The 25,492-nt window shown below is 37.7% G+C and overlaps 1 protein-coding gene across 1 annotated transcript in view; it reads right to left on the bottom strand.

Annotated features, from left to right (window-relative positions):
- Positions 1–17: 17 nt before the first annotated feature.
- The window catches only part of LOC122969620 (venom phosphodiesterase 1), a 39,913-nt gene continuing 14,438 nt past the window's right edge, over positions 18–25,492 (bottom strand). Inside the window, exons 10-25 of the mRNA XM_044335479.1 lie at positions 23,885–23,950; positions 23,639–23,711; positions 19,333–19,441; positions 18,674–18,796; positions 17,077–17,108; positions 16,867–16,994; positions 16,388–16,457; positions 16,045–16,132; positions 15,452–15,624; positions 13,593–13,644; positions 13,202–13,356; positions 10,125–10,260; positions 6,141–6,218; positions 5,793–5,925; positions 2,868–3,018; positions 18–1,099 (exon numbers count right to left, since the gene is read on the bottom strand). Coding sequence (XP_044191414.1) covers positions 926–1,099; positions 2,868–3,018; positions 5,793–5,925; positions 6,141–6,218; positions 10,125–10,260; positions 13,202–13,356; positions 13,593–13,644; positions 15,452–15,624; positions 16,045–16,132; positions 16,388–16,457; positions 16,867–16,994; positions 17,077–17,108; positions 18,674–18,796; positions 19,333–19,441; positions 23,639–23,711; positions 23,885–23,950 — 1,741 coding nt within the window. The 3' untranslated portion in view covers positions 18–925. The remainder of the gene's footprint in view (positions 1,100–2,867; positions 3,019–5,792; positions 5,926–6,140; positions 6,219–10,124; positions 10,261–13,201; positions 13,357–13,592; positions 13,645–15,451; positions 15,625–16,044; positions 16,133–16,387; positions 16,458–16,866; positions 16,995–17,076; positions 17,109–18,673; positions 18,797–19,332; positions 19,442–23,638; positions 23,712–23,884; positions 23,951–25,492) is intronic.

Raw genomic sequence — 25,492 nt, 5'->3', positions numbered from 1 at the left:
ATTGCCATTACTAATTGTTTCTTAAATTGTGATAGTTTATTGTGTAGTATTTTATTTACAGTGACTGATACAACATGAGGAAACCTTTAAAGAGTTGTTTGCTGCTCCCAATACAATGGAGGTGAATGGAGTTTCATTTGTGCTCCTCAAAGCACTGAAAACTGTATTAAATATTCAACAGCAACATTTCTTGAATCTAGTGGACACTGTTATAATTCTTGGTACAATATACAGACAAAAAGGCATAAAAAATATATTCAATATTTTCAAAAACTGAAAAGTGTGTGGCAGCGTGGCTTTTAAAGCCTACGCTGGTGCTGTCATAATTACCTTTACTTTATTTAGTCAAAACTAAATTTTTGTCTCACAGCAAAAAAAAAAGAAAAAAAATCCATCAACTCTCAAGTCCTTATTTTCTTTTTACTCAAGGCCAAGTTTGAAATTTCAAGTCTAGAGCTCAGATATTCTATGAGAGAGACTAATCTTTTCATTTATTTGGCCCTCTCTGGTTCAAAGTCAATGTTCAAGGAGCTGTGAGGTCAAGACAGTTGCTTTTCTGCCTAAATAAGTTGAAATATTAATACTGTTAGTTGAAATTGATGACAAGATGAAACCTTTTCCATCTAATTTGAGCTTTACAAGAAACAAACCCTTTAACATAGATAACAAAAAAAATCAACAATCAAAAAATCATGACAATAGGAATATAATTTATATTTATGGAGGATTAAATAATAAAAAAAATAAAATGAAATGATTCAAAATTAAGACATAAATAAATAGACAGATTATATATACCTTCGGTCATGTCTTGATAAAGTGATAACACAATGTAAGACAATGACAAATTTAACAGATGTTGAATTGATCTTGGTTATTACTTTTATCTCTAAAATACAAAAGTTTTATTTTTAAAATTCATTTTTCATTGTTTTCTGTGAATGGCAGCGGTAGGGCGGGTCTTCACACGCAGCAGCTCAGGGATTGGTCGATTGCTGCCTTGGTAAAAGTCCAATCCTGTGATCAACTCAACATCTCTGACTCGTGATTGGTGGAACCACATGAGATCTTCCACCCAGAGAGATTCAGCTTCTGTACTCTGTTGATGCAAAACAAAAAGAGGATAAATAAATAAATACATTTGACTGTTTGAACAAAAGCAAGACCAGGCAAGTTTATTTGTATAGTATAATTCATACACAGGACATTTCAAAGTGCTTTACATGTATAAAAACTTAAAAGGGTTTTTATAAGACTTTAGACTTTAAAAGAGTGAATCTAAAAGAGAGTGTAAAAAAAAGTGTAACCAAGGTCAACTAATCAGAACAACAAACAGTTAGTAATGATGTTTCTAACATTTAAGGCTGTTGTTCTTCTTTCTGTTGTTTCCTGTTATCAAAAAATAATTGACTTGGGCTGTAATACTTGTACTGTAGTACTTGCTAAGACTGATTGTTGGTTAGGGTTTGTAAATTATGCTTCACTAGAGGCACATTTGGTTGACTTTCTTAAAAAAGTTCTGTTCAGAAAACTAGTATTTCCTGTGACTGGGCCTACTGTCTAAACACAGACAAAGTCATTTCCCAAAACTACCAACACTACTCCCCTGTTCTCAGTTACGTGCTCATTTAGAAATCACTGGCATTCAATAGCATTAACTCACGTCATCGCAACTGGAAACCAATTAACACACAATTCCTCAGGTGGAAGAGTCAAAATTGTTCACACACCAGTCAGAACCTCGGGATAGAGCGATAACAGGGCGATGTCTCATTTGACTTGTTTTTTTACATAGTACATTTACTTTTTCACTCAGTCTCAGTTTAATTCACTACAATACACTGAGAAATTAAAACCATTAACCATTTTTCATTGCAGTAACTGGTTTTTACAGTTTTGAACTGATCTCACCAGTATGTAATGACTATTCTGTAGTGTGTTATACACATTATCTGAAGGCAAAATTTGGTTTAGATGTAAGATTACATGGTAACGAGTGGAGAGTTTGGTTTTGACATGGGAAGGTTGAAGTTTGTACACATTTGTGTTCACAGTTTTGGGAAATGAAGCACACAGTAATTTCAAGAAATGTGTTTTAGCAAAAACAACTGACCAATTTCCATTAAATTCATTCTAAGTAATAATGGTTTCCAGTGGATTTATCCTGCTTTGGTGATCGTCGGACCGAAATGTGCACTTAATGTCTACTGAGAACATTCATTATTCGAAGGGTATGAACTCCTCTTAATGAATTGATCCCATGAGCTTACCTCTACCGCCACCCTCAGGACAAACTTGACATGTGTTAGAATCACTGCATATACCAATCTAAATTGCTTGTTCATCCAGTGCATATGTATTGTGGTGTAAAATTAGCACGCAGTAGAAGCCTTTTTATTATCTTGTTCCAAGAAATATATGTTATCGCTGCCTGATTTAGTATAAAGACTTGGAGTATAAAGAGCAACTTTACTGTGTCCTTAGATGAGCCTGATTGGGGTATTTCCCTTTTCTACCATGGAAGTAGATGAGGTGCCGGAAATTCTCTCTTTTGTTAATGTCTGATGTTTTGTGAGCAAATAATCAAGAATGGAATGGAATGGAATGAGGAAATCTATTTAAAACTCACTTATCTGTTCTTATTACTTTGAGGTGGTTTCACTCCCTCCCTTTAACTGGAACAGAATACACTGTAGTTTTTATTCAGGACCCGCCAGTGTAAAATGTGACCAGCAGGGAGGCAGTTTCACACAGAGTCAGAGTTTCACTTTGTTTTGGATGGTCTAGTGTAAGATCACCCGTGGATAACAATTTTGAGAACACAGCTGATTCAATAAAACGTCATTTTCCCGAAAACTGGTTCTTACTTTGCAGCTTTCAGAGTTGTTGGAGTTGTGAGGCAGCAAGAAGGACACAGTCTGCAGCTCACACGCATTCACAGGTTGGGATGAGTTCTTGCAGCTAGTCAGCACAGCAAAATAGTGTGTGGGGACGGGGATGTTGGTACCGGACACGAACCTGGAGTCACACAAAAACACATGAGTCATGTATATAAGGAAAGGTCACAAAAAGTGTGGTGCAATTCCATGAAACCCAGACATCCTCCCAAACACATATACATATACATAAATACATGGAAAGAGTATTACTCTTCTGGTTTCAGGCTTTCAGGCCATTTCATCCCAAAGATGTTGTATGTGGTTAAAGTAGCTTTGTAAATGGGGATTGTCATGTTGAAACAGGTAAGGGCCAAATGCAAACTGTTGCACACTATTGTTAAAAATATAATTGTATGCTATATTTAGATTTGTCTCTGTTGGATATAAAGGACACAAAAACAATGAGAGCCAGAAGTACACACAGGTATTTGGACTGCTTGCTTTATTTTTGTCTATATTCATGCCAATTGTCAGCTCGGTAACACTTTAAGATGTCTCTCAGTCAGTTTGTCTTTATGTTAAAAGATGTAACATGCTGCATTTCATTTTATGTATCTTACAGTAATACTGGCATTTCTCTTAAATGCCGTATCTTCCAGTTCCAAAGAAAGAGTCCACTTCTAGTTACTGTCAACCGAAACAAGAAAGTCGAACCAACAGTTCTCAGTACTTGGCGGCTGACACACACCACTGACAAACACACACACGCACGCACGCACGCACGCATGCACGCACTTCCGCAGACTTTCGATTCAGATGTGCCAGCATTTTAATAATATCCACCCACATGCTTCACTTTATACTTACTTCTTTGACTGTGAAGCACTTTGAAACTGGTTTTTGTGAAGGGTGCTATATAAATAAACTTTGCTTGCTTGCTTTTTCTTTTTCTTTTAGCCATTTTCTGTATTTTTTTTCTCTTCTTTGTGTTTTTACATACATTCTGTCTATGCAACTGTAAAAGTTTAAAAAAAAATGTTGTCGGATTTGCAAAAACAGGCAGCAGGATTCTCTGTAACTCCTAACATGATGTAGTTCAAAATTAAATTTACACATGTACATGCGTGTGTTTTGTGACACTTGCAAGACAGCAGTTCCCAGTAATGTGGGACCTCCTTTTCCAAAGAACAAGTAAATGCATCAAAATTTACTGAAACAAGTAGGCGGATACCAATAACAAGCCAGTGTAATGGTTTGCATTGTCTCCAGATGTGATTTAGCTTTTTTTCCCCACTCCATGTAGATTTATGCTTCGCGACAACATCCTAGTTAAATTGAGCATTCGTGAGAATTGCAGATGTACTTTATGTCCTGATATGAGGAAATAACAGATAAGGGTTAAGATGAGAAATATTTCCTTCCAGTGAGTCCATTATTTTTACAAAGGGACATGTCAAAACACATTATGGCTCCAGTGGTTAAATCATCTTCCTCTTTGTTATCAGTTTAACTCTCAGTTCAGTCAAACTGAGAGTTAACTGAACTGAGAGTTCATTAGTGCAGTAGCATGAATCATACTCATTGCTGGTATGATTACCTGCAATTAAATGCATCAGTAATCAAACTGTTGTCTTGCACTATTTTATACCTACTTTATAGCAAATAGAAAATAAATATTTTTCCTGGCCATGGTGTGATATTGGATATTTTATCCCTCTGAATGTCACAGGCCATTATGGAGAACGCTTCTCTCAGTATAGTGCTGGACTAAATTTCAACACATACAGTCAAAAAAAATTACACATTAAGACAATTAGAAAGTTAGTTTACAATCATTTTGACTTACTATCCAGAGCTGAAATTTTAGATGTCTACTCCAACAATGAGGGTTAGGGTTAGGGTTAGCCTTTCTGTTTGCCTTTTACTTAATTACAGTTTGTCTCAATCGTTTGAACACTATAACTGGGCTTTTTTTTTAACTAAACAACCCAAAAGACAGACTTATTACCCAAATCAATAAACACTCTTTCCCTGTTTTGACTAACATGCTAAGGAAGTGCTAGCATTTAACACCATTGAGTCAAGTCATCACCCCTGGAACCCAGTTCATACACAATTCTTCAGATGGAAACACTGAGAGTCACCACTCAGAACCGCAGGATAGATGGGTCAGTTCACTTGTTTTGTAAACAATGGATCCACAAAGACCTGAGGCAAAATAAACATGATCTCTCATTGGTTTATATTGGTAAATACATGGAAATAATTTAACTGTATTCTACATTCTTTATCAGTTGCGTATTTTTACAGTACATTTACTTTTTCACTGAATTTCAGTCTGTTTTACATTAAGGAATTAAAAATCAGCATCATCATTACTCTTTTCAATTGATCTCATTAGCGTGTAAAGGCTGTTTTATGGTGTTTGTGTATTTGATTGCTTTTGCGTGATGTCTGAAGGCAAAGTTCTGAGTGAAAAGTTATGTTTGACATTTGCGAAAATGAGTTTTCAATTGTGTTTAGAGTTTTGGGAAATTAAGCATAACTTGAAGAAATGTGTCTTAGCAACCGAGAAAAATTGTTTGGTCATGTTTCTCACTTTACTGTAGCAGAACTGTCCATGCTGTTTATCTTTATAAACAATGAAACTCCACATTTTCCCTTGTATTTATTTTATCTCTCAGTGCCTTTTTATGTCTCTAGTTTTGTACTCTCATACCTCCTCTTCAATTGCTCGTGATTGTTTGTGTGGCACAGCTCTTAAAAGATCATTTTTTAATATCCTTTCAAGGTTTGTGAGTGTGGAGTTCACCAAGCACACTAACTGGCAAAAGCTGCGTGTATCTTGGACAGTATAATATACACTGGTTCCAGTATATCATATTATCATTTTCACTCGGAAATCAAACTTACTGGTGAATCTGCTCTGGAGTATCATAGTGACCGTCATAGTTGTAATCGAAGACAGGGCCTGACACCACATTAATGCCATTATAAACAGAAGCATATTTCTTTAGCAGGCTGCTGTGGAAATAGTCCCAGATTTCTGAGAAAGGGAAAAGGAAAAAAGAGGAAATGAGATTAAAGTAAAAAAAAAAGGGAACAGAAATGAAAAAGGGAAGGGGAAGAGGAGGTTGATACAAGTGAATTTCTGAATTTTCTCATTAAACCGATTGAACATCATTTATCTTTATAACATCCAATGATGTGTATTACAGTTTGACATTTATCAGGAAAGTTTGATATTAACCAGCAACTTACTCTTAAACTCAGGGTACATTGGCACCACATTAGTCATCAGTAGAGCATCATACTGCTGGTCCACTGTCACATTTAGATCTGCAAACACATAAAAAGAAACACAAAACAGATTTTGGAATGTGCTGCAAGCGGGTAAAGTGAGAACTGAAGAATTGAATACAGTCCCTTTATAAGAATGCTTTTCTCTCTTAAAATGTTTGTCTTTTTTGCTTGCCACCCGAAACAGTTTTGCACAACTAAACCTAATCTCCAGTTTTACTCCTCACAATGCATTTGGCTCGACGCTTCCTGCTATACGATGCTTGTATGTTCTACAAAAATGGCTCAAAACAACAGCGCTAACCAGCAATAACAGAAGAGGAAATATAATCTTTGGATATATTTTTTAAATTAAAAAAAACTAGCTAGCTGTCAACTGCTAACTGCTACCTGCCACTGTTACGAACCTTCCAAAGGAGAAACTGCACCGAGAAAGCTAACAGACAAGTTATTTTGTCAAGACAAGAAAAGAAATCCAACGGTCCTTGTTGGTGGTATGGCCGCCTCTCCTAGTTCCAACTTTGCAGTGTCTTTGTCCTTGTCTATGTCTATGTGTCATTATGTGGAGTGAAAGATAAATATATCTCGGATCGTCAGTTTCTTTTGGACATAACAAGTTTCTTTTAGACGTGACAAATACTTTCACTATGAGAAATACTGGCTGGGGGCTAAATCAGCTGAGCGTGCTTGGCCTGCTGCGTCCAGTGGACCTAAAGGAAACCATGGCCTCAACCTGGAACTGCACCAGAGAGGAAAGATCAAATTCAGCATGTGGAAGTGGAGCAAACATGGAGGAGTGCAAGCTAGGCTAATTGCTTCATCATACAAACTGGCAGTTCCAACATGTTGCCTAATGTCTGCTGGACAGCAGAATGGATTACGTAACTCTCCCATCAGTGCTGGTCACTGCAAGAGCTGCCTACATCCACCCAAGTGATGTAATTTTCTGCTGCTAACTGCTTGTTCTTTTTCTGTTTGTTTTTTTTCTCTGGGATTTATATGTGTTTTTTAAAAAAATTTTATAGGTAATTTTTAGATCTCCAGTATATTTTTATCCTTGCTGTTGTTGTTGCACTGCTGTGGGAGGAACAGCATTTCAGGGTTTTTTTTGTGTGTATGTAAATACACAAGAAAATGACTATAAACTAAATCTTGAATCTTGAATGCATGTCTTCTATCATCTTTTCTTGATTTAATTTTATACCATTAATGCATTTGGCTCAGGAAATCTCACAAAACTCATTTATTTTGATTAAGAACCAAAACTGCTCCAGTTCTTTGGAAACCAACATTTCAGTTCCAGCAACACCTTGCCGCTATTCATAGTATGATAAGAAACAAAAATAAGGGAGTAAGACAGATTTCCTGTCTTACTCCCTTATTTTTGTTTCTTATCATTTGTTCTCCTGTGATGATGTTCCTGTGGAGCTCAGTGGACGTGCATGTTTTTATACCCTGTAAATCCCCACAATGTTTTTGTGTGCCACCTGAAGTGAGACTGAGAGGTACTATTGGGGGGAATACAGTAAATTTCTAGGGAAAAGAAAGCCTGCAGGTTTTTCATTTCATTGAAATAAATAAAATTGACATGTGGTGGTGGTGTGGTGTGAAACCACACATAAAAAAAAATGCCACCCACCTCTCCTGACTCCAGTGCGTACTAACACTAACGCTGGCAATGTGGTCAATGCAATGGAATGAGAGGATACTTTCCCAGCAAGAGAGGAAACAGTATCAGTTAAACTTGAGATGAAAAGTTAAGCCCTGTAAATGTTGAGGGTGGATGGGCACATTTTGACAGACTTTCAATTTCACGTTTTGTGAGTCAAGATTGAGGAGAAAGTTTTCTTTTACTGAACCCACTTAGTCATAGGGGGCCATGCAACTGTTTTTTGCCTTTCCTGGCAGCCGTTGGTTTAAAATAAGAGGGTTTTCCCAGGGTTTTTCACTGAGGATCATGTCTTCATTTACTCTTGATCTTATAATTGCATGCTACTTCTGCATTTTGGTGGTGCAGTTTGATATGAAAAGCGTGCCCACTGAATATTAATATAACTGTTTGGTTCACTGGCTGTTCACTGGTACCTGAACAGCTATCTGTATGTTTTATCTTCTTTCTGTGCAATGACTGAAAAAGGCAATGAGAGAAATTAGCTTCATACTGTATATTCTCAAATAAAAACCGATAATTAAATCATGGAAGAGTCACACAAGGGCTGAGTGGCTGAAAAGCTCAGAGAAAAGACATTAAAATCCTTAACAAACAGACGCATCCAAATCCTTCAAAATAATGACTTCTGCACTACAGCTGAAGGCAGGCAGGCAGACGACAACAGGAATAAACCAGTCTGCATTTCGGGCTGTTAAACTCACTTTTCTGATCTGCTTTCATCAGAAATTCTGATAAGCTGGTGCGCCCTGGTAGCCTATGGGTTAAGACACGTACTACGTAACTGTTGCTCAACGAAAGAGGAAAAACTACTGAACTTAATTAAGTTTGGTGCTGTATTTGTTTCTGTACTGTCCATTTTTCCATTCTATTCTCTATACTTGAATGGTAGAGAGTAAAGAAAGAGTGGAACATGAAAAACAGAAACACCTGTACAGTGTAAAATAATGCAAATGGAACTGCAATAAATACCTGTTAAACAAAGTGGCAGGCAAAAATGAATAAGAGCCAGTTACTAATAAAGACTGAAAAAAACTACACCATGCTGCAATAGGATAGAATACTAATACTCATCGATCTAATGAGTCTGATGTTTTTCTCTTCTGCAGAAACACTGTTTCTCTCTGCCTGATTCATTCTGGTTGCTCCTACTTTTTTGTTTTCTCTGGTGCTTCTGTCTTTGAAACTCAACCCACATGGTTCTCTTTAGAAGTCTTCTGGGAAAAGGGCAAAAAGAAAGGTGGACTTTGACATGTCTGCAGAAGACTCTTAACGTTAAACTCTTATCATTATGTTAAAATAGGCTTATTAAAAACAGAGAATAACAGGAAACTCAACCCACATGGTTCTCTTTAGAAGTCTTCTGGGAAAAGGGCAAAAAGAAAGGTGGACTTTGACATGTCTGCAGAAGACTCTTAACGTTAAACTCTTATTATTATGTCTTATTATTATGCTTATTAAAAACAGAGAATAACAGGAACTAAAGGCCTGATTCTCTCTACAGCTGATGTTCACAAAGTCCCTGGCAACTATTTAATCATTTATGTTCAACACCAGCTTTACTATCTTTTTGATGTACAGGACTTGCCTCCATTTCTGCAACTGATGCTGATAATGATGAATAATGTATAGACCGATGATGAAAATCATCTGCGGACAGCAGAGATGCCACATTACTATGTCAGCAGACCAGACAGTCCATGAACGTCACAAAAAGAAAAGGAGAAGAGTTTTCTTCCATTTGTAATATTCATGCACAGGATGTCAATCAAACATTTTTTGAATAAGATATTCAGGAATGTAAATGGGGACAAGGCGTACAGGAAATATAAGAATATAGGAACTGTAGAACACAGTGCAAACACGCAGTTGAAAATTAATAAGTAGATAAAACTAAATTGTATTTAAAAAACATAAAAATCTGAAAAAAACAGCCTAAAGATTAGTCTGTGGACTGACTTCAGCCCATTTTTGAGATACAGACTGAACTCAAAATGAAACAATGCCACGTTTTTATATTTCCTCAATTAATCCCTCAAGTGTCTGCAGCAGCAGATGTGTGAGAAATGATAGAGGATTTGTGTGCAATTGTGTGTGTGGAGGAGGGTGTAAGTGGGAAATTCTGTGGCAGTGACGATTGAGAAAGGGAGAGGCACACGAAAGAAAAAGTGTGAAAGTGTGTTTGTGCCACCGGATATGACTCATGGACAACTGTAGGTGAGGTTTAGTGAGGTCAGTTCAGTGAGTTTGTCTAGGTGTGATGTGCTGATGCGTACTGGGAGGGTACAGGAAGGCGTAGGTCAGATTCCCAGCGGCATTATACTGGTCACATCTAGGAATCTGGGACGCTGGAAGTCTGACGTCAGCCCTCAGGCAGTCTGGAGTCACTGGTGGTAACGGGTCCAGATTTAACTACAGCACAGGAACAGAAACATTTACATCGAAATTAATCATCATATTTATCAAGATTATGTGGTTATTGTCAACAAATCTCACGTGCAGAGCCAAACCAACAGTGAACTGATCTACTAACAAGTATTGTGTGTATATCCAAAGCCTGATATATCTTAACAATGAATCACACCGTTAGATATCTCCTTCACCGTGATGGATTTGGTCTCGTTAATTTGTTTAGAAACAGCTTCACAGATGTCTCCAGTCTCCAGAGAGTAGTTCTGTGTAAGGCAGATGTCACTGAACATGTGTGGGAGCGTAGCTTCTGTTTACAGCTTCACTAGATTGTTGTGCTACATATCACAGCCTCTTGACTTTGTACTACAGTACATCATAAATTTGTCAAATTCGAGTGAAGAGGTTGTGATGTGAAGCACAACAAGCTAGTGAAGCTGTTAAAAAGAAACTACGTTCCCAGACAGGCTCAGTGGCGAGTGACCTGAGCGAATCTGCATCTATTGCATCCTCCACTCAGCATTCTGTTTATGCCATCTCCAAATTTCCCCTCATACTTTATACCTGCTAACAGTCAATAACCAGCTGCGAAATTACCCCACATGTTTAGAGGTAAAATCAGTTCAAATAGTAACTTTGGATACTTCCCAAAGTTACCCATGATTCACACAGGAACCAGCAACCAGCAATGCATCGAAATTGTTACTGTAATTTTGTTTGCTGTAATATTGTTGCTATATGTTATTAACTGAATGGACACATATTTTTTTGTTCTAGTGAAATATGACTCAGATTTGAATCATAAGCCTTTTCCTAAGAGCATAAACAAGTCTGCAAGACTTGTTATTTTATCAAATATTTTTGGTCTGAGGCTTTATTGTGTATCTGACTGTTGCAAGACAGCATTCAGAATCAGAATCAGCATCGCTTTAGTCAGGAATCTGACTTGGTGATACAGCAAGAAAAAAGCAGAATAAGACCTAAATGACCACACTAGGATTAAGTAAAAATGAGAGTGGAATATAATAGAATAAAATAATCATAAATAAGAATATATATTTCAAGTTAAGACCGAGTGTATGTATACTCATTTGAGCTTGCAATATATTAAAATGTTTAAATGGTTAAAAAGTTATTTAAAAATGTCTAATTGGCCAGATATCAAATAGATTAAGTAATAATAATAATAATAATAATAATAATAATGTATGCTACATTATGCTAAATATTGCACAGTAGTAGGGGATTGAAAAAACTGTTCAGGAATCTGGTTGCCCTGGTCCTGATGGAGCAGAACCTGTGGCTGGGCTGGATGGAACTTTACTAATGAGGCAGTGAGCTGGGTGTGATGGGTCCGCCACTATCCGACTGCCACTACCCAGTTCTGGCATCGTGCAGAACACTCACGGGTACCTGTACCTGTTGCCCTGTAGGAAACAGCAGGTGCATGCCAAGCTGCACCTGTTGTTTCCTGTTGGTCAAGAAGTCCACTCACAGATGGGGCAGGGTACCTGCAGCTATATTAGATTGGTGCGCAGGCAGTCAGGGAGAATAGTATTGAAGGCTGAACTGAAGTCTGAGAACAGAGCCCTGACAAAGGTGCTGGGCGTTTCCAGGTGCTGTAATATGTGGTGGAGGCTGAGAGAACAGCATCATCCACAGAGCGGTTGGCTCTGGTTTGGGCTCTCTTACTTTGAGGAAGGACAGGATGAGTCTTTCAAAACACTTCATGACTGCAGATGTCAAAGCAACAGGTCTGTAGTCATTCATTCATATCTGAATGAATGAAAACATTTTGTATGAATACACTCAAATGTGTGAATGTGTATAAACATTTTGATCAAATGAATTCATATGTTTGAATGTGTAAAAAAATCTCTGAACAAATAGATTTAATACAAATAATTTCCAATGTGTGAGTGCATAAAGAAGATTTGGACAAAGGTTTGCAGTAACAAAAAAGGCTTGACCCCTAAACATGCTCAAAAACTGACATTAAGTCTGGTGACAAAATTTGACAAAATGTAAACATTAACCCCCAAAGTGCCAAAAGGTGCTCTCTAGTGCCACCCATATAACTAATATGGCTGCCCGTAAGAATGTCACAGAGATCAAACCAAAACTCAATTATTCGTCTCATCAAGACCTACAAATCATACACTGACACCCCTGACCTAAATCCAACAGGAAGTCTGCAAATAGCCTTTCAATATAAGACTTTGCCTCAATTTTGGCCTCCAAACAAACGTTATCTTCTCCGAGGGCGTTAATGATATCGGCTTCAAACTTTAATACATAACTTATGACACTGTGTTGAAAAAAACTAGTTAAAAAGTTTGTAATAACTCAAGCGGTTTGGATTTTATAAGCCCTGAAATTTGCAGTGCCACATCACATCACATGTACCCCTTACAATGTAAATGAATGGGGGAGGCATGGACTTTGTGTCAAACAGAGGCTTCTGACATCTAAACTATAAGTCTGACCACTTTCAAACCTGTATCAATGGATTCCCCACGAAATTTCCTACTAAAAAATGTGATTTTTAATGTAGAAGTCATGGGATTTATGAGGAGATTTCACAAGAAGAGTGACATTCTCCTCTCCAACTGAGAGGGAGAGAGAGAGAATAGGAGGGAGAGATGGGTATGGGGGTTGAATGGAGCTCATTGAGTGCTATTTTTTCACAAAGTATGCATCAAAACCAATTTCAGACAAGTGTTAAGACTGAATAACTTCCATATATACACAGACTACTTTCATCTGCCCATAGTGACTGACTCAAACATCTCTGCTTAACTGGCAGTGTAAATGTGTTGACACTGACACTGCAGGAATGTCAATGATGCTCAAGAGCATGACACATAAATCAGTGCCAGATTGTGTAGTGTTCCTGCATGTTCTTGTCTTTGATTGTCTGTTTTGATTCACCCCCCATGCTTACTGGCTTGTTGATAGTAAAGGAGCTCCACAGAGGCATCAAGGCTTTGTGGCTATAGGCAGCGACGAATCCCTCCTGATGAAGGATGCAGTAACTCTGGTCAGGCTGCAGCATCTGGGGACGACCAAACAGCATGTGCTTCTTCTCTGCAGCAGACTCTGAAAGAGGAAAAGAAAAAGTGAATTATGACAGTCCTAGAAATCACAAATGAGACTGATCAGTACAGTGAGTGTCCTCAAAGTGTATTCAGTTGTGATATTGTGATATTTAGACAAATTAACAACAGCATTTTAAGGAAATGGTCCAGAATCCAAAAAATATAGAAGATAAAAACACAAATTACAAAAATTCTTCTTTAAAGCAAAAAGGTTTGCTAATCAAAATTCCACCTCACTTTCATCTGCTGTCAGATTCAGACGGCTGTTCATCAACTCCACTGTTCCATTCTAAAGAGAAAAAAATGGAATGGAAATTAAAGGAAGTTCATGCTAGTTTTTTTTTTTTTTTAACTAGGATGGTATATTTACAGAATTAAATGTGAAACAATATGATGTCATATATTTGACTGTAGATTTCATCATAAAAACACTGATACATCGTTATTTACTCATATACTTTACAATAAATTGTGAAAGGGTTTACAATATATATTATTTAAACTGCCTGAATCGGTTTTGTTACAATAAATGTATATATATATATATATATATATATATATACATTTGAAACACAGGTTGTTCAGTATAACAGTGTGAATTTACTTTAAGAAGTAAATCATTACAACTTCCACTTAAAGACTTACTGTCAACATGCAGTGAATGTTACTCCTTGAATTTTTAATCTGAGTAATTCTCAAAATATTTTACTTCTAAAATCAAGTCTTACATTAAGTCTATGAAAAGTTAGCAGCTCTCCAGAGGACTGCAACATCTATCCACCGTCAGTCATCCACTGCTGGTTATTGCGTCTTGTTGCATCACTACATATACTACCACAAATATATGGACACTTAAGCCTTAAATAACAACCTCCGCTCTTCTGGTTTCAGGCTTGCTTTGCTCCCATTCAGCCAAAAACTGGGGAAATCATTTCTTTATGGATCTAGCTTTTTTGCACGAGGGCATTGTCATGTTGACACCGGAAAGAGACACAAAACACAAAACTGTTGACACAACGTTGGAAGCATACTGTCCTCTGGCATCTCTGGTGTCTACATATTCTTGGCCAAATAGTGTAAATCTGATTCAATTGTCCAGATATCAATTTTTATAAACGTCACAAACTGAGTCACAGCAACATATTGTAATTGTCTTATCATTCATAGTTATGACTAGTTCTTTCTTCTTCTCTGTTCCCATCCTGCTTCTCTGGATTCTTAACATCTGTCCGAGCTCTCCTTTATCCAGACTTGTCTATTATTAGCAAGTCTACATCTAATCAATGGATTCCTGTTAAAGATTAAACTCATTCTCTAGATGTGCAGTGGGATGTGACTAAGGTCTTTGTTTATATCTGCATTTAGCTTTTCGCAAGATTCCCAGGTTGATGTTAATTTAAGTGGACCGCTAAAGTTTGAAGTTTATCAGGTTATTCCAGTTACACCTAATGACTAAGTTGGCTCGGTTCTGCAGTTACAGGGTGTAACTGGACACAAAGTGTACCAGACTAAACAAAGCGAAGCATGAACAAAGCTTTAGGATTTGTATAATCCTCCACTTTGAGAAATTTCACTTTGTGAAATTTATGAAAATACTGGACTCTGCACAGTTTGACCAAGCGACAGATTCCATGTGTAAAACATGATTACATCTTCTCAGCATCATTTCAAGCTGAACAAGCCTTGTTTTCAAAGTTGTTCAAATTTCACCAAACTTAATTGACCATTCATTCAAGGAAAGACTTAATGAGTTTTGTGGTAACAACAGTGAAGCAGACCAGAAAATGCTTTTCCCAGAAACTCCCTTGGGATCGCCTGGGGGAGTCTCTCTGCATTCCAAGGTCAACTGGGGAATATAATCCCCAGCTGACCGTGTGTTATTATCATGTGGGTTTGCACACAGCAATAATTATTTGGGCATCCCCTTCTGCTAATAACTGTTTACTGGAACACCCATCCAATTTTAGAACAATTCAGATTCATAAATGTTGGCATATGGGTGACAACAAGTCTGTGCACATCTTTATCTGTTCCACTCAACTCTTTTCTGTGCAATGTGACTCTACTCTGCAGCATATTTGTGTGATGATACCCACCAGGGCAGAACAAAAGCATCCAAGGGTGTCTGAAGTGTTGAGGCTGACTAGTGAACAATTAACAGGCGTGCTCTTCTCTACAGGGGACATCGGTATGTGGTAAGGCTGCCTCAGGACGTGGTTCATACTGCCGTGGGTCCCGTTGTTGACAGTTGGAGAGATCTGCAGCACATCTGCATGGGACAATGACTGTTAAGTTTAGTGAACCACACCCATGACTTTGCATGTTTTAGTCTATTAAGTACTGTACACTGCAGAAGCTAAAACTTTAAAGCAAAAAGTAATCCATCACAGTTCACATTTGTGTATTTTTTGTCAGCTACTGATAATGTGTGGTAATACTAAGTGCAAATAGGGACTCCTTTTATAACTCTTCACGATTCATTTTGCATTTAACATCACCATTCATCACAAGCAATTTTCAAGTCCCTGCAGGTCCTAATCAGTTTTATGTCAGAGCTTGTGGCTTAGTGTTTGTCTTTTACAGCTGTGAACTCCCAGCCAAACCAAAATAAATTACAGCCAACAGTTTATTTGCTTTACTGCACACTATCACTGTTCAGTAAATCAAATCAAATCTTACTCTGACTTACCACACATGAGATTGTACAACTCGATGTTGGAGAAAGGTTCGATTTCTGTTTTGTACTGAAACTTGGGTCCATAACTGAGAAAAATGGCCTGGAAGAAAAGAAGAAGGAAAGAAATATTTTTGTGCTGCAATAGCAATTGTAACCATGTTGGGGGGGCGGGTTGGGAACCAAAACAAAACATCAAGAGAGTCAAAAAAAAAAGAAGGTGAAAATTAAGGAACATGAATTACAATAAATCAACATTCTCTAGCTGTAATTTTGCAGTTCAATGCAACAATAGAGGTAAGCGATTTTTGACTGATGACTAATAGAATAGCATGGAATACGAATCCTCAGTGCTCACATGCATGCTCTCAGCATCGTTGTCATAGCCATGTGCCCCGCCAGCACAAAATGTGAGAGATCCTGGATATCTGTAAGGACACGCAGAAGAGTTCTTCATAAAGCATTAAAAATCACTCTCAGATTCAGTCTCAGAGGTGTGCAGTGTTTCCAAAGTCAGTTCACACAAGGACATTCTCTACAAATACCTCCCAGGCAATCAATGGTAAAACCTTCCTACACTTTGTCAGTTTGTATCCTTCAGGATGACCACGGGTCATTTTGTTGTAATGACAAAACAATGCTTTGTTTCTGCCTATCATCATGAGAATTCTAATCAAAGGCATTTTGTTGGGTTATTGGAACCTTCCTTGGTAGTGTATTTTGCTCATAACCATTGGTGACCGCTCTCAAAAACAGCCTGTCAAGCTAAAACTGCAATTGAGAAACAACTATGAGAACTAAGGACAGATGAAGCACAGATACATGCATGATAGGTACCTCTCAAACAGCCATTTTGGGTCGACCAAGACGCTGACGTCTTCGATGCGACGGCTGTTGGCGAAGTGGAGGCGCTTCGGTAGGTTGGCTTTCAGGTAAGGCTTGATCTTTTGGTCTGGCTTCTTACACTAAGATCACCAAAACACAGACAAAACATTAAAAAAAACTGAAACTCATTTATGGTAAATAGTGAGAACATTAAATACTTACAGTCATGTTAGCAACAAGTCCAGCTGAGTCCACTGTTGGAAGGGAAAAAATATAATTACTAATCACATGTTAGAAGCTTCTGCCAAAGCATTATCCAACTATTGCTTTGGCAGAAGCAATAATTGGATAACTATTATCCAAACCAATTGTGTCACTTGTCACTTATCTTAATTTTCAGATTGTCTACACTGGAGGTATTGCAGCTGCTTTTTTCAGTCGTGCCTCTCATGTGTGTCTGAGTAAATCAACAGCTTCTTCTTTCACTAGCACTGTATGCACATAGACCTGAAGCTTATTCTTATACTTCCAGCCTATTTTCTTCCGTTTTACATGCATTACTACATTGATTGTATGTTTGATTCTGAGTGCTGGCAAAACGAATGTTAACCCAATTCCAATACAAAGTTAGGATTTGGAATCAAGTCCTCAGTTATTGCTATCATAATGGATAATAAAAATAATCTAATGGCAGAAGTTCAATATCTAGATTCCAACTTCACATGTTCAGTGAGCAAATAATTACTTGTGATTGAACCGGGATGAAGAAAAGTAAAGGTGATTCCATGATGTTCAGATGATGTAAAACTATGCGATGTTTCTCACAGGTTGAGAATTTGCCTTTGTTGGTTGTTGGCTGTTGTATCTGGACACGTTATCTGTATCTGTATCTGGTCAAGTATTATTAACACTTTAACACAACATGTCCTTGACTGTGGTGGGAATGTTTGTGTGCCGCCCAGATACTCTGTCAGTTCAACAAGGCATTATCAGAAAATGGTCTGTGAAAGCATCTGTTTTGTTCCGGTTAAACAAACAGACCTGCATTGTGCTGGTGCTACTGAATGAAAAATGTATGGGTTATTATGTATCATCACTGCAATAAGTGTTGGTGATCAAGTGGATTTTTCATGTTTTTGCTTGTTGCAAGGGACAACATGATTCTAGATGGGTTGACAAAATGTTAAAGCTATGGATGTTATGGGAACCCTTTTAATAATATCAGTGTTTCTTGGGTTAGAGCCATCTCTTGTATTCTTACTGGGTCATTCGGGTTCATGAAGCAGCATTAGGGCAGTTCTCTCAGTGCATTAGCTTGTTTAAATGTTGAGTGAAATAGAGCTTTTCACACAGGTTATTGTGTTACTTCTTGGTCATAAGCAGCATCTACAACAATCAGGCCTCTTATGATGATCTATAATTGAGCATTTAAGATCACACTACTGCCATGTTCTTAAGAAATTATAAATAAATGCCTACATGACCCTGACAGTCAATGGTAAAACTTTCCTGCAATTTCGTTGTAATGCCGAAACAACACCTTGTTTCTGCCTCTCATCATGAGATGACTTCTAATCAAAGTCATTTTTGAGTTTTGTGCTTTAATGTGTGTATATATGTATTATTGAGTTTTGTGTTTTGTGCAGTTCCATATGTATTTTGTCACTGCATTTTATGTATTTTAAAGACCCATCTAGGGACGGGCATTGCAAACTATTATATTAGGCTATAAATGCTGTAGTATGTGGCATTAGTTCATATTATTTCGGCACTTCCCTATACAAATAAACATTCAATTAATACATTAATATTTACTCACAGACTGTGTCTTTGTTTTTAGCTCTGATGCGTCCGAGTGTTCCTTCCGTGACCCAATACTTGCTGATGTCGCCCACCATATCCTGCAGCACCTCCTTCCTGTCGCAGCTTGTGTCCTCCATACCTGCAACAGCATTCAGCTGTTATATTAATCCCTTTTATGTTATACTCTTTTTCTCAGAGGAAGAACATACCGGTGGTTTCGCATGTTTTGCTTATCAATTTCAGTCCATGGAAGACCCATCAAAGTGAATCACCATATGGTTAGTGATTCAGACATCAGGTGTGAGAATTTGCTGCTATGAAACTAACAAATTTCCTTCTAACAGTATCCATGTTGGCTAGTTGTTTGCCTTATTGATATGATTTCCTGACATAACCAATGTTCTCTTTTTTCCCAAATTTAAAATATGCATACCTCACTGCCTTTGGAATAATTTTTATGTAAGGTAACATAAGGCCAGGCCACTGTGATATAATGAAAAAATGAATTTTATTATGACAATGACAAAGGAGCTAGATTTCTCACTTCATCCGATTCATAAGATCTTTTTCTGTGCTAAACCAACATTTTGTCTTTTCTCTAAGCCATGACGCTGTAATTCATTGGTTTAAAGTAATGTTAAAATGTTCTCAAAGCCGTGTTATGTCGTTTGTTACCATGATCAGCCACGATGATGATATTGAGACAGCGGTCCAGGCCAATCTGCTTGAGGCCATTCATGAGCTGGCCGATGATCTTATCTACACCCTGGAGTCCTTCAATCAGCTGGAGAAAACAGGTGAAACAAACACATGCACACACAGTCACATGACATAATATAATATAAAATATAATATAATTCACATGTTTTTTTTAAAAAAAAAAATAAATACGCCCCCTTCTCACTGCAGAATAGTAGTGGTCATCACTGAGACTGCACACACTAAAAACTAAACTCACATGTTGGCAATTGAAGCTGCATCTCCAGAGTTTTGGCAAACAAGATGAGCTAGAAATAGCATCTAAAATTTAAACAGTCATCCCAGCAGACTTTCACTGCAAAACTATCTCATTTGGTTTTCTGACACAGCACTATTGTTGGTGTGAGCACAGCAGGGTTATTGCAGCCTGGTCGGCAGAATAAAATGTTGGCATTGTATGTTTCTGCAAACCACAGAAACATTGAATATCTACGTTTCAACACGTAAAATACGTATCATCTCAGCATTTCTACAAAACGTATTATATGAAAATGTCAACAAAACGTATTATTCCAACATTTCCAAAATACGTATCATCTCAACATTTCTACAGTGACGTAGTTCACATGTGATCTGTATGAGTTGATCTTTCCTATATAGGAGGAGGAGGGGCAGGTGGATGATTAGTAAGTTTGTTGGCAGCAAATTGGAAATCAGCAGAGAACACGGTTCGAGACCACCTTGAAACCGAAACCAATGTCTGCTTCCCGTTTCAATCAACAAAAGCGGGTGTTTTTAGCAAGACGTCAGGACGTTTGTAGCTGTTTTTCTGGCGAGAAAACCAGCTTTTTTGTTGTGAGACATCGGCTGTTTTTATTTTATTTTTAATTTTTATTTTGTAGTATGTGTGTAGTAACTGTTGACACAGATGTGAGCTATCAAAGGACTACAGTGACCTTTAATTCACTGTACACTCACATATGGATGAACAAAAAAACTTTGTCTGCTCTTAAGGCACATGCTACATAAAAACAGGGTATGAATGTTGGCTCAGCAGCGGGAAGCATCTGCATGCAGATGCAGAGATAGCTAGATTGATAGTGTCCCATCGATTTATTATTGCAGATAAACTGCTTTTAAGGAGCATGAGTGTAAATGTTTCTTTAAAAAACTGGAAGCATCTGCCTCAGGGGTGATCTGGTACAACGTGTTCTTCAAGATAAGCTGAGTGGACAAGATCCTGCTGCTCACCATGGTTTTACACAGGACTCTGACTACACAGAAACTGTGGGAGTAACAGAATGCTTTGAGTTACATTGGCCTTTTTATGGTGGACAGTTTCTGTGAGTAATTAAGGCAGCCTGAGCCAACTCCAAATGAATCAAATGAGAGGGACGTTTTCTTTAAAACCATATTTTCTGCACCAGATATGGTTTTAAAGCTTTATATTTTTAAGGATATACTTCTTAAATAAGAACCAATGGGTTTCAGGTGGAAAGTATTGAGAGATTAACTAACACATCGCTGGTTTTACTCTTGTCATGGGATTTGTTGACAATAAGAAGAATATACAATACTGCCAGCCTTATCTTCCATGGCCATTTAAAACAGATCACACTAAGAAAGGACAACTAAAAGAGAACCTGCACTCAACATTTCATTTTTCATGTTTCCTTTTCATTTCATTCCACTTTCATTCTGTCTCACTTACAAACATTTCAACATAGATTACAAGCATTACAGGCATCTGTGTTCAAGTTTCCTGCACAGTGATTAATCAAGCCAGCTTGTTAATGAATCACACCTTTGCGTGTGAAAACTGATGTGTGAAACTAATTTCTGTGTCAGGTAGTATAAACAAGCGGCAGATCATCAGAGTCCCTGCCGCTGCATCGCAACCACCCAGTGTTTTTCACTGATATTTCGTTATCACCTGTGGATTAAATTTGATATTGAAAGCAGCTGCATTTGTGTAGATACCATCAAAGCAGTAAATTATAACAAACTTGTATTTTTACAGGGCTGCAACATCGGCAGATGTGTCCCACCCACACAAAGACAGTCAACTATACGCAGTCTTTTGTTTTCCTGACTTTATATAACATTTAGGAGGATCAAGTCATATTCTTGTCTCTCCTTTTTCTTGAATAACTTGTATTTCTCCTGCCATCAGAAAAAAACAGCATTTCAGCCGATAATCTAGTTATACTTTGTTTCCTAAACATAAACCAGAAAAGGAGAATTTAAGCCGTTTTCTTGTTACTATGTTCTGCTAGTAAAATACAACTTTGTATTCCGCCTGCTGCAATTCTGGTGCTGAAATCAAACTTTCAAAATGTGAATCCTCCTGATGACCATCTGAGAGTTTTTTTCTTTCTATCTTTCATTTCTGTTACATGACGAATTTTGGCTCAATAGTGTCCATCAACACCCACAACTTTTGTTGTGTCTACTTTTTGTCAGTTTTAAAAGTTAAATTGTAATTGACAATTGTCTCACAGTCTGTGTTAACCACAGTGGACTTGGATAGCTCATTCGTACTCTGATTGCAATGTTAACCTAAGTTTTTAACGACTGAAAGTCTGCCAAACCACACCAAAGAACTGCATTACGTACAGAAACACCTTCAGTCAACAAAATCGTCATGTTCCGTTGGAATTGTAAATATCATTTGACATTCTTTTCCTCTTACTCTCTGAATCTGTCATTATCAAATACATTTATGACGCATGTGATCTGTGTTTATCTGAATAAGGAAAAAAACTAAATACCAATCAGACTATGTGTCGAGGTGTTTTGGCTCACATTGTGATCTGATCTCAGCCAGGCATAACTGCAACAAATTGGAAGATCAACCTGGCCCTGCTATCCCAAACAAACCTAACAAAAACCTACGCAGAGGCTCATCCTCTAAATAAATAGATAAAAATAAATAGAGCCAATAAATGGAGCAAGTCAAGTATTCAGATCCCATCACCATGCAGGCAGAAACTAGATCAATTTGGATAATATTGTTATTGTGGAATTGCTGCTGCGAGAGAAAAATAAAACGAGCCAACATCTGATGTCATCATCCAGATAATTCATTCAAAATAAAAAAGAAGAGCATGCAAAGTGAATTGTTGAATGCATAAATTTGCAAATACACAGACAGACTTCTACTTATTTATACACCCATAACACAGCACAGCGTGTAACATGTAGGGAAGAACTTCAAAGGGGATTCTTGCTTTGCACTTTTCATTTATTACCTATTTTTTTACAACCTAACTTTGTGGAAAGGAGAAGGGGAACAACAGGTTATGGAGAGTCCCTTGAAAGCACTTTGCGTGTGTCAGTAGTTCAGCTTTATCTCTGGGGAACACCCCCAACTCCAGGAGTGATGTCCAAATTAGGAAATGTGCGTCATGTAGCAGGTGGATGTGACTCCCCTCATTGACACCTGCTGATAGACGTAACAGCGGAGCAGAGGAGAGACACTGAGGTAGTGATGTAACCGACCTGCGCGCTGGTATTTGACATGTTTTTTGTCTGTCCAAAAACAAATAATTTAAAAAATATTTGTACAAAATAAATGTTTGTGCTTTGCCGAATAACGTATTTGGATTCAGCACCAATCCTAATGCTGAACATGGTCTAAGTTCTAAAACTTGAGGTTACTGTGTGTAGAAATGCTCCCTGCAAGTCAAAACCCAGGGCATCAACCTGCTGTGAACACTTTGTATGCAATGTTTTTCTCTATGTTGCTGACCAGCTGAGCTGAGCTGAGATGCAGCCTCCTTAAGCTGACCAATCAGAACAGAGTGGGCTCATCAGGAGGCGGGTCTTAAAGAGACAGGAGCTAAAACGGCCTGTTTCAGACAGAAGCTGAACTGAGGAGCTGCATAAAGGGCCAGTAGAAGATAAATAAGGAGTTTTTAACCGTAAAGCATGCAAAGATATTCCAGTAGAGCCCCAGAATATAAATATAGAGCTGGAAATGTGCAGATTATGTCCCCTTTCAACCCAGTCTCACAAAATGTGTAATAGCCATGTTGGTCCACAGCGCAAAACTGATTAGTTTCACAAAAACGACTCTAAACCTGTGACCTATTGGTCTGCCTCCACATCACATGACTATCAAATTTTATATCTGCAAATACAAAAACAAAAACAAAAAAAAGGCTGACATTCCTCTTATTCTCAATGGAAAATGCATTTTTTTAAGTGAGGAAGTATCCCATTTTCCTCACAGTTGATTTTAATGAAATCCTCATGAGTCAGATAAGTCAGATCAACTTACCCCTCCGCTGACAGGACCAAAACTGTGTCCAGATTTATCCGGCTCCTCCAGATACAACGTGAAGAAATCTGGTCTGAAGGGAAGATGAGTTTTATTATGACTTGGTATTAAAACATCAAGTTCGATTCAAAAGAGTTGACCTACATGATCTCAGAGAATTATTGTTCTGCATAGTTACAGTATGTAAAACTTAAATCTCTGTACTAATGCAGCCACAAATGAATGTACTGAATTTGCTGAACCAACCTCTCATCATCTGGCAGCTGCAGCCACTTCAGCACATTGAATACTCTTTCTTCAAATGGCACTTTACTGAAAAAAAAATGAAAAAGGTTAATAACACTGGATTTGTCACGCCTATTATTAGGGACCGAGCCCAAAAGGCAGAGGACTACTGCTCTCTCGTGCCACCTATGTAACTAAAATGGCCGCCACGGCCCGTAGGAACGTTGTAGAGAGATCAAACCAAACCTCAATCATTCGTCTCATCAAGACCTACAAATCATACACTGACACCCCTAACCTAAATCCAACAGGAAGTCCACAATTAGCCTTTCAAAATAAGATTTTGCCCCAGTTTTGTCCCCCGAACAAACGCTATCTCCTCTGAGGGCGTTAATGGTATCGGCTTCAAACATTAATAGATGACTTATGACACTGTGCTGAAAAAAGTTGTTAAAAAAGTTGTTTAAAAAACTCGAACGGTTTGGATTTCATAAGCCCTGAAAGTTGCAGTGCCACATCACACCTTACAATGTAAAACAATGGGGAGGCATGAACTTTGTGTCAAACAGAGGCTTCTGACGTCTAAACTATAAGTCTGACCACTTTCAAACCTGTATCAATGGATTCGCCATGAAATTTCCTACTAAAATATGATTTTTAATGTAAGATTTGGCCAAAGTCATGGGATTTATGAGGAGATTTCACAAGAAGCGTACTCTAAAATCCTCCTCTCCAACTGCTCCTGGTGATGTCACTCCCTCAGTGCTGTGAAACATTCCACAATACACACTCATTATAAAATCACAGGAGGAGCAAGAAAAGACTTTAAAACTCACACTCTAGTATCTCAAAAACAATAAAAGATAGAAAAAACATGTAAATTCAAGATTTGTAGGCCAAAGTCTCGTGACTCATTTAAAGCTCAAATGAAGTCTGCATCTGTAACTATGTGGAAGCAGTAAATGTTCAAAAAGGTGTGGGTTCGCTCACACTCTCCATTCAAATGTATGAGTATTTTTCTGTGTCCAGCTGCAGTTACTTAAACACTTTAAAACTTGAAGATCTGATGAATCTCAAGCCAGTTTTGAAGCATCTTTTTTTCTATTTGATTTCTAGGCAGATTTATGGATGTTTATTTGTGAGGCACATCGAGAAGTGTTTGTCACACTGAATTTAAATACAGGTGCATCATGTCTGTTTGTTCAGATTTCAGAAGAGGGAGTACAAGTTCACACTTCTAGATAACGTCACCATTTTGCATGAATCATAATCATTTTCATGTGATTTGTGGATGGTGAGAAAAATATAGAATAACGCCAGCCTTATCCAGTAAAAATCATCAAAACATGTATTTATGTTTGGCTTTTTTTAGGCAGCCATAAATGTGACCCAGTATGTACAGTATATGTGAAAAATGTAATCTAATTCCAGACCTTGTTCTGATACTGATAGACTCTTCTTCACTGGTTTGATACCAGTGTAGAGGAACAAAAGTGTTCTTGTTCCAAACAAATTGTGAGTTATCTCAGAAGACATGTGGTTTCATGTAGTGAATAATATTGCACACCTGAGGAGGGAAATACCCACTTCAGGGAAACAGCTGAGGCCACTCAGGATGTGAATGCGATG

Source organism: Thunnus albacares, chromosome 19 (assembly GCF_914725855.1).
Source record: "Thunnus albacares chromosome 19, fThuAlb1.1, whole genome shotgun sequence".
Classification (NCBI taxonomy): Eukaryota; Metazoa; Chordata; class Actinopteri; order Scombriformes; family Scombridae; genus Thunnus; species Thunnus albacares.
The sequence above is the reverse complement of the archived record's forward strand: the minus strand, read 5'-3'. Positions and strand labels throughout refer to the sequence as shown.